Source organism: Camelina sativa, chromosome 2 (genome assembly GCF_000633955.1).
Source record: "Camelina sativa cultivar DH55 chromosome 2, Cs, whole genome shotgun sequence".
Classification (NCBI taxonomy): Eukaryota; Viridiplantae; Streptophyta; class Magnoliopsida; order Brassicales; family Brassicaceae; genus Camelina; species Camelina sativa.
Window position 1 is genome coordinate 5736286 of NC_025686.1, and position 14474 is coordinate 5750759.

Consider the following 14474-nt stretch of genomic DNA (forward strand, 5'->3'; position numbering starts at 1 on the left):
TTCCTCGTTTTCCTTTTATCAAAATGTTGCTTGACAAAAAAAAAAAGTTTTAAGTTGATGTCACAAAAGAAAATTGGTAGTCATGAAAACAATAATATCTTTTTTTTTTAGTTCCTTGTCAAAGAAGAAAATTGACTCTAGGTACCACAATTTTGAATTGAAGTCATTAAAAAAAATCCATCTGGACCACAAGAAAAGATTTGAAAGACTATCACGATTTTTAGAAACTTAAACAACAATCCAAAAAAAATATATTTACCAGGTTGAGTCTCGTGCGTTGCAAGAGATTATTATATTAGTTTTTTTAGTTAAAAGTCATTATGGCTTAGTTAATGTTTTTTTTTAATTTTTTTCGAGAAACTTTACAAGGTGAAGATCATAGCAACAAAGTTATTTTTGGTTAGAAGTCATTAGGGCTTTTAAATTTCTTTTTTTTATTAATTATATAATTAATTTTAAATGATCAAATTATTCTTTTCTAAATTATGAACAAGTTAAAAAGATCGTTTAATAGTTTAAACATAATTATATAATTGATGTTTGTTTTATTGAATTTTAAATTGTATTTTAGTATTCTACAATTAAGACATGTTATTTTGTGATGTAACAAAAATGTAATACACTCACGGTGGAATTTATGACTTTAAAATAGAGTGTTAATATTTTGAGTTCCTTGGAGATCTTAAAGACAAGTTGAACATTGTCCTTCTTCATCTTAAGTGGCTTGCCTTTGTTTATTTCTAGGTCTTATATTACGATTTCCACATCAAATATTCTTGTTGCATTTAGATTGTGGTATTCGATTTCAAAAAAGACATTGAGTAGTTCATTTATTTACTTAAATTATTTTTGATTTAGTTATTATTCTAAACATCCTAAATAGAATACTTTAATGCAAAAAAAAAGATAACATAGATTTGGACAGGCTGCGGCCTCTCAATTGTTAGTCTATAAGAACGTTTTGGGTAGCTCTCTACTTTATTATATAAGATAGTGATTATCACAACTTTTTACGATTTGAAAGACCATAAATTTTTGTGCGTACACATAAGGAAACAATTTCAGATCCAAAAAAAATATATATTTATTGGAGGTACAATAAGATATTATAATTTTTTTTAAAACTAAAGTTGAGGAAAAACCAAAATTCTGTGGCCGAAATAATTTTAACAAAAGAAAATTAATAAACTTGTGACCGGAGTATACGTTGCAAAATTGATGCTAATTTGTGACTATTTGTCTTTTATAAATTACTGTCACTGAACAGTCTCAAAATGCGATTGTTTTGCGACTATAATGTTTCTATCGTAAATGTGCGACTGTTTTGCTTCTTCTATAAATTAAGTCGGGAACAGTCCTAAATGAATCGCTAAGTGGTCGCTATTTTTTGCGACTGAATATAGAGTCACAATTGGTAGTCGCTAAATGCAGGTTTTCTTGTAGTGCCCTCCATAATTTTTTAATGCAATTAGAGAAGAGAAAACCATAAGTTTTTTATGCAATGAAAAAGATTAGAGTTGAGCTCTATCAAGAATGCAAATTTAAGAATAGACAAACAACACTAGAGTCATATTTTACTAAATTTTCTTAGATATATATATATATATATATATATATATATTAGTTTATATTATTATTAATTATGCTATTATCTGATTATTTTATCGAATTATGTCATTTTTATATTGGCCTTGCTTAGAACCGGAAGAATTTATTAATTTATAAAGAATATTAATTTAAAGAGTATTAATTTATAGATGTTTTATTGTATTTTCAATTACACGTTATATATATATATATATATATATATATATATATTTTTAAATACAAATTAATCTTCAGAAATCAAAAGTACCTGATGATACTTATATATATTAGAAAAGTATTTAAGGTCACTTATAATAAATTTTTCAAAATTATAAGAGTGGATCTAGCTACAGTGAAAGCTTCGTTTTAATATAATGTTTATTAGTATAATTTTACAAAAATTGATGGGGATAAAGCTTGTGGTGCAGACTGATCATAAGACTTTGTAATTTTTACTCGATCAAAGGAAAGTACGATGGAGTATGGTTGTCTAGGTTGTTGCCTTATGACTTTGACATTGTGTATAAAACTGGAGTGGAGAACAAAGCTGCAGAAGGTTTATAACGAATAGTGCGTCCAATGGAGGGGTCTTACAATGCCTTATTACTGTCAATAACAATGCCATCAGACATACAAATGAAGGATTTCTATGTAGAAACAGAAACGGATCCTTTTATCAGAAGTATATACGATTTAGAAATGTAAAGATGGCGCTATGCTTAATTACTAAAGGATATGTAATGGTGAATGGGAGGTTATTCTACAAGAATCGCTCGGTTATTTCGCAGTCTTCTCAATTCATTGCACTAATCTTACATGAATGTCATGATAGCTTACAAGGTGGCCATTCTGGAGTACTGAAAACACTTAACCGAATTCAGAATACTATTCAGTGGGAACATAAGAGAGAGATAGACAATACAAAGGTATGTGGTTGAATGCAATATCTGTTATAAACCCAAAAATATTCAACCTTGTCTCCAACAGATTTATTACAGCCTATTCCTATTCGAAACAAAATCAGGAAAGACTTGTCCATGGACTTTATTGAATGATTACCCAAAAAAGGGTAATTTTTTTTGTCGTTGTATCTTAGTAACAATATAACAATCTTTTCCGTTTTTAGAAAACTTTAGAGATTTTAGCCATTATAAATAAAGATACAAATTGGACAACCTTGGAATGGGCAAGGCAACAAGAGGCGTCTTGAGCTTCAAGACAATCCCAAACTTCTCTTCCAATTCCACCACTTGTCCTTCCGGTATCTTCCAATCGAACGAATGTAATAATGTTGCGAGAGTGTACAAAACCATCCTCTCGGCGAGTGCTACACCAGCGCACATTCTCCTTCCAGATCCAAATGGAAGAAACCTATAATCTGTTCCACTGAAATCACAAGACTTATTATTAAGAAACCTCTCAGGACAAAACTCAGTCGGATTATCCCACGTATTTTGGTCTCTCTGAATACACCAAGCGTTGATGAAGATCTTAGTGTTTTTAGGGATGGTGTAGCCACCCACAACAGCGGTTTCAGTGGGACAATGAGGGACAAGCAAAGGAATGGTTGGATAAAGTCTAAGTGTTTCTTTCATAATGGCTACTATGTAAGGAAGTCTAGTGATGTGTGATTCTTCAACGATATTGTCTTTGCCTACAACTTCGTCTAGCTCTTGTTGCGCTCTCTTCATCAACTCTGGGTTTCTTATTAGTTCGGCCATGGCAAACTCTATCGTGTTGGTTGATGTATCTGTACCACCAATTACCATATCCTTCACATATATATAAAAATCACATTGATTAAGTCAGTCCTCAAGAAAAAACAAACAGCTTGTCTTTTTGTATCCGAAGATCTTAAGACTAACCCACATTTTAAAAAAGAAAAGTTTACACCCTTAAGACTAATCTACATTGTTTGCAAGAATATGATATCCTCCAAAGTATAAAAACTGAAATTATTTCATTACCACGAGCACGGCTTTGACATGGTTAACCGTAACAGGAACCTCCGAGTCAGCTTCTTGCTCCTTTAACTTCATCAAATGTTGCAAAAAGTCTTTACATTCACCATCATCACCATCCTTACTTCTTAGTCTTTGCATCTGCTCAATGGCTCGATCAAGTATTGCATCGACCCCTCTAGAACACACATGCATCTTCTTCACAAGACCTTGAAGATCGAATCTAGCTAACATTGGGAAAAAATCAGAAATATTAGGCTCACCCAAAAGCCTAATTATCTCAGAAATCACTCCTTTAAACTCTGTTCCAACACTCTCCATTTCCTCTGCGTTCACCGAACCTCCCAATAACATATTCATCGTAAGATTCATCATCGCCAAAAAGAGCTGGTCTCCGACGTTCACGAGTGATTCTTCTTGACCTTTCTGGTACAAATACCTCGTTGTTTCCCGGATTTCTTTGCGTCGGAGCTCGTAGAAAGAATCCAAAGTTTTGCGGTTAAGAAGCTTGAGAACGCAAACTTTTCTAAGCATTCTATATTCGGCACCGTATGGTAACCAAACAAGGTCGAGACCGCCATAAGTATAGGCTCGCGCCGTGAGAGGAACATCACGGTTTGAGAAATTGTTGTCTTGATCTTTCAAGATCTCTTGAGCTAGTGCTGGAGAGTTGACCACAATGGTTAGTTTTGAACCAAGATTGAGTTTGAAGATTGGACCATGAATTTGAGCGAGTTTTGTGAAGTATGTGTGAAGGTCCGGGTCAAGAAACGGGAGGTTTCCGACGATAGGAAGCCCTAGCGGTCCAGGCGGTAGAGGCGGATGCGGCGAGCGTTTGAATAGATACCATAAAATCGATAAGATGGCGATGAGAACGGGAATTGCGTAAGGTTGAACATTGATTAGTATTGTGTTTTCAGTGAAAAGAGTTAAAATCGGAGACATGTTTTACAGCTGTTTGTAGAAGTTATGAGATGGACTTGAGTTGTTGTCCGTTAATGGTATTTTAATCTTCACTGAGTGGAGAACTCAAGAGTCTCAAGAGGGAATAATAAACTGATAACATTTGAGCGGATGATATAATTTTCCTTGTTTTTAATGATAATTTATCTCTAGGGACCAAAATTTAGTCATTCAAACGAAAAACAAAATCCATTTGGACCACAAAATTGTGTACTAAGATTGATTGAAAGACTATCTTAAGTATGATTGATTGTAAGGAACGTAACAACAATCGTCATAATCTTTTGTGTACATCGCAAAATACATTTTCGTAAATAGACATGGCCCGCGCATCATGTGAGTTATATATCGAGTGATACGCAACAAAATTTAGTAAATCGAGTGGTTCAATAATTTTTTTTTTTTAACAGCTAATAATTTTTTTTTACAAACTTATATGACGTACAAAAACTTTAAAAAGGCAACATACTTATCCCAAAAAAAGGTGATTATTTTACTGTATACTAGGATTATCGTAGCACGGGTCTTTTTTAATATATTATCTTGGATTTTAATATTATGAGATTATCACTCTATTACAAGTATTAATTTGTTACATTGGCAATGATATTTCTGGGGAATAAATACAAACATTGACAATGTATTATCCACTTTTTTCAAATGTAAATTGGGGTTTTTTAAAAAAAGGTTAAAAACATAATATTTTTAATATATATATATATACAGGGAAAATTTCCGAAAAAATGCCAACTATTTAATATTTGCCAGAAAAAATATGAATTTTTTCCGTTGTCAGAAAAATACGCAGACTATTGTTTAGTTGATAAAAAATACACGAACTATTATTTTTTCCAATTTCTCCTCGTCTCCATTATGACCGTTAACGGCATTGTGACGGTGTTACTATTTAAAAAAAATCAAGAAAAAAACACAAATTGCCAGAAAAATATATGAACTTTTTTTCTTTGTTAGAAAAATACATAATTTTCTATTTCTTATTTTTCCATTAACAATGTTAGAAATCATAACTCATAATTGTCTCTTGAACATCATACAAGTTTTCACTACTATTTAGGATAACTAAATTCAAGAACAAAAATACACAATTAGATTAATCGATTTTCAAATTTCTCAATTAGTATTGTTTTTGCATAAATAAATGGTGAATCTGGTTAGGTTGCAAGAGTTGATGTCCCACAAAATGGCTATAATCTACTATCTCGATCAAGTTTGCGTACACCATTCTATTTGATGATTTACACTAGATATAAGCATCATAAAAAGTACTAAATGAAGGAGATGAATATTTTATGAAAGGTCTACAAAGATCTACAAAGGTGGAAATCTCATGAAATTTTAAAGTTTAAGTGTTGATGAAGTTTCAAAATTTGTAACGTCAGTATAAATCCAAAAATAACACTAATTGAGAAATTGGAAATCGATTAATATAATTGTGTATTTTTGTTCTTGAATTTAGTTATCATAAATAATAGTGAAAACTTGTATGAAGTTCAAGAGAGCAGAGAAAATTATGAGTTATGATTTCTAACATTGTTAATGGAAAAATAAGAAATATAAATTATGTATTTTTCAGGCAAAGAAAAAAAGTTCATGTATTTTTCTGGCAAAAAATGAATAGTTTGTGTTTTTTTTCTGGAATTTTTCTTAAAAATAGTAACACTGTCACAAAGCCGTTAACGGTCGTAACAGAGATGAGAAAAATTGGAAAAAAATAATAGTTCGTGTATTTTTTTTATCAACTAAAAAATAGTCTGTATATTGTTCTAGCAACGAAAAGAGTTCATGTTTTTTCTGGCAAATATTAAATATTTGGCATTTTTTTTTGGGAATTTTTCCTATATATATATAGTCAGTTACCTATAAGAAGTGTAACCACCATTTACAAAAAAAATTTGCTAAGAATTTTGTTCCGAATTTGTTTTATCGAATTTATGAACTTAAAATTTGAAACTAATCTTACTTACTGTAGGTGTCTTTTTATCGAGAAAAGCATCAGTTACTCTTATTTTTTGATAATTGTCTGTTTACAGATAGGCATCAATTATTCTTCTAGTGTTCATTACCATAAACCTGTTGGATAAACTTCAACAAGAGTTTAAAGCACAATCCTTACCAAGGAAGATAAGGACAAAAGAGGCTTAGGACAATTCCTTAAAGGATTAGGAGTTAGTTAGTCCAAATAGAATTAGGAGATTAAGTTCTATATATATCTTTGATTGAGGTGTGATCAAGATATAAGAAGAGAGCAAACATTGTTTAGTTTTTGAGAGGATATTTTTCTAAGCAATAATATAAGAGAAGGTTTTCTTATAATTTCAAAATCTTTTCTATCTTATATTTGGTTACAGAGCTTCTAGGTTCAATCGATCAAAGTAGTGTTTCGATTACAGAAGTTTTGAACATCGAACCACAACTATGGGTGAAATAGTTGAGTCCTCACGTCCGAAGGAGCTGGAGAATGGGATCTCTCTGCAGTGTCCTCTTTTGACTTCAACAAACTACACGGTATGGTCCATGAGGATGAGGATCATGCTGCGTATTCAGAAAGTATGGGAAACAATAGAACCAGGATCAACTGATCAAGAGAAGAACGACATCGCTACTGCTCTGTTATTTCAGTCGATTCCAGAATCACTTACCATGCAGGTTGGTAACTTGAGCACTCCTAAAGCGATTTGGAACTCAATCCAGTCTAGGAATCTTGGAGCTGAACGTGTCAAGGAGGCTCGTTTGCAGACACTCATGTCAGAATTTGAGAAGTTACGAATGACGGAGAGTGATAAGGTCGACGTTTTTGCTGGAAAATTGTCGGAGATCGCAACCAAGGCAGGAGCACTTGGTGAAGTCATTGAAGAACCAAGACTTGTGAAAAAGTTCTTGAATAGTCTACCTAGAAGCAAGTTTATACATATGGTAGCTTCGCTTGAACAAGTTCTCAACCTCAACACCACAAGCTTCGAAGATATAGTAGGAAGATTAAAAGCGTTTGAGGAAAGAATTGCAGGAGAAGGACTTCCTGAAGAAAATCAAACGAAGCTAATGTTCTCCAATTCGGAACAGTATCAAACAAACTATAACAATGGAAATAATAGCTTTCGAGGCAGAGGACGTGGTAGAGGGAGAGGCTATGGAGGAAGAGGTTACAGAGGAAGAGGTAGAGGAAGAAACAATTCACAGTACAACAATCAGTACAACACACAGGATCAATCAAATACTGAACATAACAAAACACAAGACACGAAGGAGAAGACTATTATTTGTTTCTACTATGACAAACCGGGTCATTATGCTTCACAGTGTCCGGAGAAGAGTCAGAGGAATCAAGAGGCTAACAAAATCGAGACCAAACAGAGGAAGCAGACAAAGCCTTGTTCTTACACGAGATTGTCTACTTGAATGAAGAAAGGGTTATCCCAAGAAACTACACCAAGGAGGATGGGATGTGGTATTTAGACAATGGAGCTAGTAATCATATGACAGGTCATAAGGATTACTTTTCTGAGCTCAATGAGAACATTGGAGGAAAGATAAAGTTTGGAGATGGATCTTGTGTGGAAATAAGAAGTAAAGGCTCAATAATTTTTCAAAGCAAAGGTGAGGAACAGGTTTTAGTGAATGATATCTACTACATTCCTGACCTCAAGAGCAATATCTTGAGCCTAGGACAGGCTACAGAAGTTGGCTGTGATGTGCGAATGAGAGAGAATTGGTTGACAGTTCGCGATCCAAATGACAAACTGTTGGTGAGAGTTCTGAGATCAACTAATAGACTGTACAAAATCAGTCTTAAGGTGGGAAGACCAGTTTGTTTAAATTCTCGTATCGAGGATGAAACTTGGAGGTGGCATGCTAGGCTTGGCCACATTAACTTTAAAGCTTTGAAAGCTATGTCAACACAAAAGATGGTTCATGGCTTGTCAGAGATTAAAGAAGAGAAGAAGTTGTGTGAATCGTGTCTTGTTGGGAAGCAAACACGACAGTCGTTTCCAAAAGCCACATGTATCGAGCTTCTAAGCCATTAGAGCTTCTTCATGCTGATCTGTGCGGGCCTATAACACCTGCAACCTTAGCACATAACAGATATATATTTGTTATTGTGGATGATTTTTCAAGATATATGTGGTCTGTCTTGATAAAAGAGAAAAGTGATGCATTTGGGAGCTTTAAGGCGTTCAAGAGTAGTGTGGAGAAGGAACTGGGAAAAGAAATCATTACTCTTAGAACAGACAGAGGTGGTGAATTCACCTCAAACGAGTTTAATGTCTTCTGTGAATCAGCTGGGATAAAAAGACATCTGACAGCTCCGTATACTCCACAGCAGAATGGCGTAGTGGAGAGGAGAAATAGGACTCTCATGGAGATGACAAGGAGCATTCTCAAGGCCATGGAGGTTCCAAACTACTTGTGGGGAGAAGGGGTTCGTCACAGTACGTATGTGATCAACAGGATACCCACTAAGGCACTAAACAACATTACTCCGTATGAATGTTTGCGAGAGAGAAAGCCAAACATTGATCACCTGAGAGTGTTTGGGTGTATAGCTTATGCTAAAGCTGATACTGCAGGTCTTAAGAAGTTGGATGACCGTTCGCAGTCGTTAGTTCACCTTGGTATCGAACCTGGATCCAAGGCATATCAACTGTACAACCCGACAACTAGAAGAATTGTAGTCAGCAGAGATGTTGTTTTTGATGAGAAAAACAAATGGAGCTGGAACAGAGCAGAGATCAGAGATAACAGAGAACCAGGGATGTTTCTTATGCAATGGGGAAACATAGAGGATGCTGGAAAAGGACCAATATCAACGAACTCTGCAGAACGAGATCATAGTGATGAAAACAGAGCAGAATCAGAGGATGATTTAACTCGAGAAGAAAGAATTGAAAACAGAGTTGAAGACGAGGCCATTGTTACTCAAGAGAACCAACAAACAACTTTAAGAAGATCAGAACGACAGGTTAAGAAACCAAAACGGTTTGAGGATTATGTTTTACTTGCTGAAATTGAAAGTGAGATAATGCTTTTGATGATAAATGATGAGCCACGTTTTTATGCGGAAGCCAAAGGAATGCAAGTCTGGAGATTAGCTTGCAAGGATGAGATTGATTCTATCAACAAGAATAAGACTTGGTTTCTTGTCGATAGACCACAGGGTGTGAAAGTAATTGGCCTCAAATGGGTTTTTAAAGTCAAAAGAAATGCAGACGGGACAGTAAACAAATACAAGGCGAGGCTTGTAGCTAAAGGTTATGTTCAAGAAAGTGGAGTTGATTATGAAGAAGCTTTTGCTCCTGTCGCACGTATGGAGACTATAAGGATGTTAATTGGTATGGCTGCATCAGATGGGTGGGAGATCCATCACCTTGACGTGAAAACGGCTTTCTTACATGGAGAGTTGAAAGAAGACGTTTATGTCGAACAACCTGAAGGATTTGAGATCAAGGGGGAAGAACATAGAGTTTACAAGCTGACAAAAGCTCTATACGGTCTAAGGCAAGCTCCACGAGCCTGGAACACTAAGTTGGATCAAATTCTGAAAGAATTGGGTTTCAAGAGGTGTTTGAAAGAGACTGCAGTGTATCGAAAAGAGAAGGGTAGAGATCTATTGATTGTTGCCATGTACGTTGATGATTTGTTCATCACGGGAAATATTCTCAGATCAATTGAGGAGTTTAAAGCTGGGATGTCATCAAAGTTCGAGATGTCTGATCTCAGTAAGCTCACTTACTATCTCGGTATAGAAGTGCATCAAGGGATTGATGGTATAACTATCAAGCAAGAAGGTTATGCACAGAGGATTTTAAGAGAAGCAGGACTTGAAAGCTGCAACTCGAATGTGATTCCAATGGAGTTCGGGTTACAGGTCTCTAAATCTCTTGATGAAGCAGAGATAGATCCAACTCGGTTTAGGAGGAATGTTGGTTGCTTGAGATATCTTTTGCACACTCGTCCTGACTTGTCTTTTGCGGTGAGTGTTGTAAGCAGGTACATGCAGAGTCCAAGGAAGCCTCATGGAGAAATCATCAAGCAAATCCTGCGATATCTCAGAGGAACAACATCTTACGGTCTCAAGTACAAACGTGGAGGCAGGAAGGAGATTGTTGGCTTTAGCGACAGCAGCCACAACATTGATCAAGACGATGGGAGAAGTACTACAGGGCATTTGTTTCTTTTTGGTGAAACTCCGATCACATGGTGTACAAGGAAGCAAGACACGGTTGCTATGTCTTCATGTGAGGCTGAATTCATGGCAGTTACAGAAGGAGCCAAACAAGCTTTGTTTCTGCAGGATTTGTTTAGTGAGGTTACAGGAAAGAAGGAAGCTCAAATCATGATGTATGTTGATAATAAGTCTGCAATTGCACTTGCAAAGAACCCAGTGTTTCATGGGAAGAGCAAACACATACATAAGAGGTACTACTTTGTGCGAGAATGTATTGAGAGGGAGCTCATCCGTGTGGAGCATGTACCAGGAGTGGAACAAAAGGCTGACATTCTCACCAAGGCACTGGCTAGAGTAAAATTTGCAGAAATGAGAAGCTTGATAGGAATTCATGAAGTGAAGAAGGAAAACTTGAAGTTTAAGGGGGAAAATGTTGGATAAACTTCAAGAGTTTAAACCACAGTCCTTACCAAGGAAGATAAGGACAAAAGAGGTTTAGGACAATTCCTTAAAGGATTAGGAGTTAGTTAGTCCAAATAGAATTAGGAGATTAAGTTCTATATATATCTTTGATTGAGGTGTGATCAAGATATAAGAAGAGAGCAAACATTGTTTAGTTTTTGAGAGAATATTTTTCTAAGCAATAATATAAGAGAAGGTTTTCTTATAATTTCAAAGTCTTTTCTATCTTATAAAACCTACTTGCTTGCTTACTCTGATTTTAAACTTGAGTTCGTCCATTTAGATTCCTTACTTATCCATGACTAATTATCTATTATGAAGATGATTGATTTCTTGATCATTTGATTCTTCTTCTTATATGTTACTTTGTATATTTTTTGTTTACACGGTTTACTTTTGCAGTACATCAGTGATCCATCACACATTCTGTTAGGTACATCGTGTTATGACACTCTTTTTCATTTTTTGTTGTATAATGAATTAGCTCATGGTATCTTTATCTGACATTATAGACATATGACATCTGAAGAGATCGATCGAGGAACATGATAAAAATATATATATATATATATATATATATATATATATATATATTTAGAAACTCGATCCTCCAATTATAAAAAGCAAAATATTTGAGATGCATGTTAGATTTTCATTATAAACCAATGTACCAAGAAATATTGTAGGTATGCATGCTTAACTTTAATATTGTAAAATTTAGAGATACAATATATGTTCCCAATGAGTAATCGACATTCTGTTGTTTACAATTTACATCATCCTTAGAACAAAATTAGCTACAAGCCACCGTTAAAATTCCCTTCGGGTTGATTTTTCGAAATTTTCTCTTTATAGAAGGTTTGTCTCTCTCTAGAATTTTTCTCATTCGTGTCAATGGACATAATTGTTGTTAAAGTTAGTTTCCATGTCTCTATGCAATCTTTTTTTTATAAACAAAAGCAAAATTAGGATTAGTTTTTTTTTTATAGTCTTAGGTTACATATTTAAACATTTAGGACTCTCTCATATGTTACATATCTAAATAATTTAATACACTAAATGTAAAAAACGTATGTGGTGTAATTGTTACTCCAACTTAGTCCAATAAAAAATAAGAGAATAGTAATTAAGGATAAATTGGAGACAATACTAAATTGAGAAATTTTAAATTATCAAAATTCCTAGACATAGAAATAGAAAATATTGAGTTGTAATTTGTTAAAATTTTGAAATATTATGTAATATGTTTTGTTTGAGTTAATTATTAGATTGAAATAAATTTAATTAGCAAAATGTAATGTGTGAGAATAAATGAGAGTAATCAAATTATGAATAAAATGGAGAAAACAACAGAAAAATATCAAAGGACAAATTATAAAAAATTATGAAAAAATATTTGGTATGTAATTTTTTTGTAATATATTCTTCTAAAATTAATGACAAAACTATTAATATATTAAAAAACAAAGCTGAATTAATCAAATATAAGATGACAAGTGTCATTCAAAAGAGGATGCCAAATGTCGCAAATGTTAGCAAAAGTTAGGAAAAATCTTCTCATATTATATAAAACTAGGATAGTACTTGTGCTACGATGCGGAGTTATTTTTATTTTAATTATTTTAAAGATAATTGGTATATGTTGTTTGCAATAATAATTAAAAAAATTAAAGCATGTGTTGATTGATTATCATTTTTGATTTGTTATTTACCTTAGAAACATGATTTCTCAACATTAAAAAATATATATATATAAATACTAAAATACTCTAGGATCGCAAAAGACCAAAACCATATCATATAAATCTCATAATGAAATTTTCTGAAACATAATCCGCCTCAAACCCAAACCAAAAATTATTTCAATATCCACCTCTGTCGCACATCATAGTTATACTTATGTGGCATTAAAACTACGAGTAAATAAAAATGAAGAAAAATGTCTCACCTATCGGTTCCTAGTTTCAATCTCTTCATCAAAGAAACATCTTCATTATTTTTGCTACATCATGAAGCATTTCGAACAAAGATATGTACTTTACTCTTGTGGTCTTTTAGTATACAGTTTCGTATTTGTAAAACTCTAACATCTCTTCTTCCAAAACAAAGATATGTACTTTACTGTAGTGGAATTTTAGTCTGCAGCTTAGTATATGTAAAACTCTAACATCTTTTCTTCCAAAGGATGAGTCTTGTCTACAATCACAAGTTAACCGCAACTTCTTTATCTTCCATCACAGCTTTTTTAGTCAGCATTGTCTCCATTTGTCTATAAATCTCATAATGAAATTCTCTGAAACATAACCCGCCTCAAACCCAAACTAAAAAATATTTCAATATCCATCTCTGTCGCACATCATAGTTATACTTATGTAGCATTAAAAGTACGAGTAAATAAAAATGAAGAAAAATGTTTCACCTATCAGTTCCTAGTTTCAATCTCTTCATCAAAGAAACATCTTCATTATTCTTGCTCCATTGTGAAGAATTTCGAACAAGGATATGTACTTTACTCTTGTGGTCTTTTAGTCTGCAGTTTAGTATTTGTAAAACTATAACATCTCTTCTTCTAAAACAAAGATATGTACTTTACTCTAGTGGTCTTTTAGTTTGCAGTTTAGTATTTGTAAAACTCTAACATCTCTACTTCCAAAGGATGGGTCTTTGAAACATATCTTTTTGTGTGGTGAAATGATGGTAGTGATGATGAATGATCAGGTGGAATGCAAGGTGTTTCAATTACCCTTATGTAATTGTAGCATAAAGGATGTCAAACCATAATGCGTGTGATGCAAGCAATCAGGATGTGAACACTAATTTAAGTCAAGCCAAATATGAAAATGGTTTTGAACTAACAACCTAATGACAATAATGAAATGCAGAATGTAAAACTACTAAGACAAGAGAAAAAATGCAAGTGAACAGTATAAACAAAGCAGTAATGATTCTAAGCAGGAGCAAGAACTACACTACTACAATGCAATGAATGAAACATGATCAAACAGGATTGAATGCAATGAAACAGAAATGAAACAAGAAAGATGCAGAACATAAACAAGAACTCTGGAAGGAGCTCGAGCAAGCACTCGATCGTATGCTCTATCGAGTGGCAGGTCGAGTGACTTGATACGAAGAACAGAACCAAATTTGACAATCAAAACAGAGCCAATTGCAAGCAAATCAAACAGGAAGCGAATAACAATAATCAAACGGAGAAATCAATAAAAAAAGAAGGCTCCTACGGATGGATTCATGGGCTGGACTCAAGCTATAATTACCTAAACTGATCAACAAACCTCAGGTGGTGAAGTGATGGT

General features: G+C 33.8%; 1 protein-coding gene across 1 annotated transcript; it reads right to left on the reverse strand.

Moving 5' to 3' along the window:
- On the reverse strand, positions 2606–4493 carry LOC104718275 (flavonoid 3'-monooxygenase-like). The gene is made up of 2 exons (XM_010435988.2): positions 3555–4493; positions 2606–3359 (listed from the first exon to the last, which is right to left on the reverse strand). The coding sequence occupies exons 1-2, from the start codon at positions 4491–4493 to the stop codon at positions 2736–2738; spliced, it is 1563 nt and encodes a 520-aa protein (XP_010434290.1). The 3' UTR covers positions 2606–2735.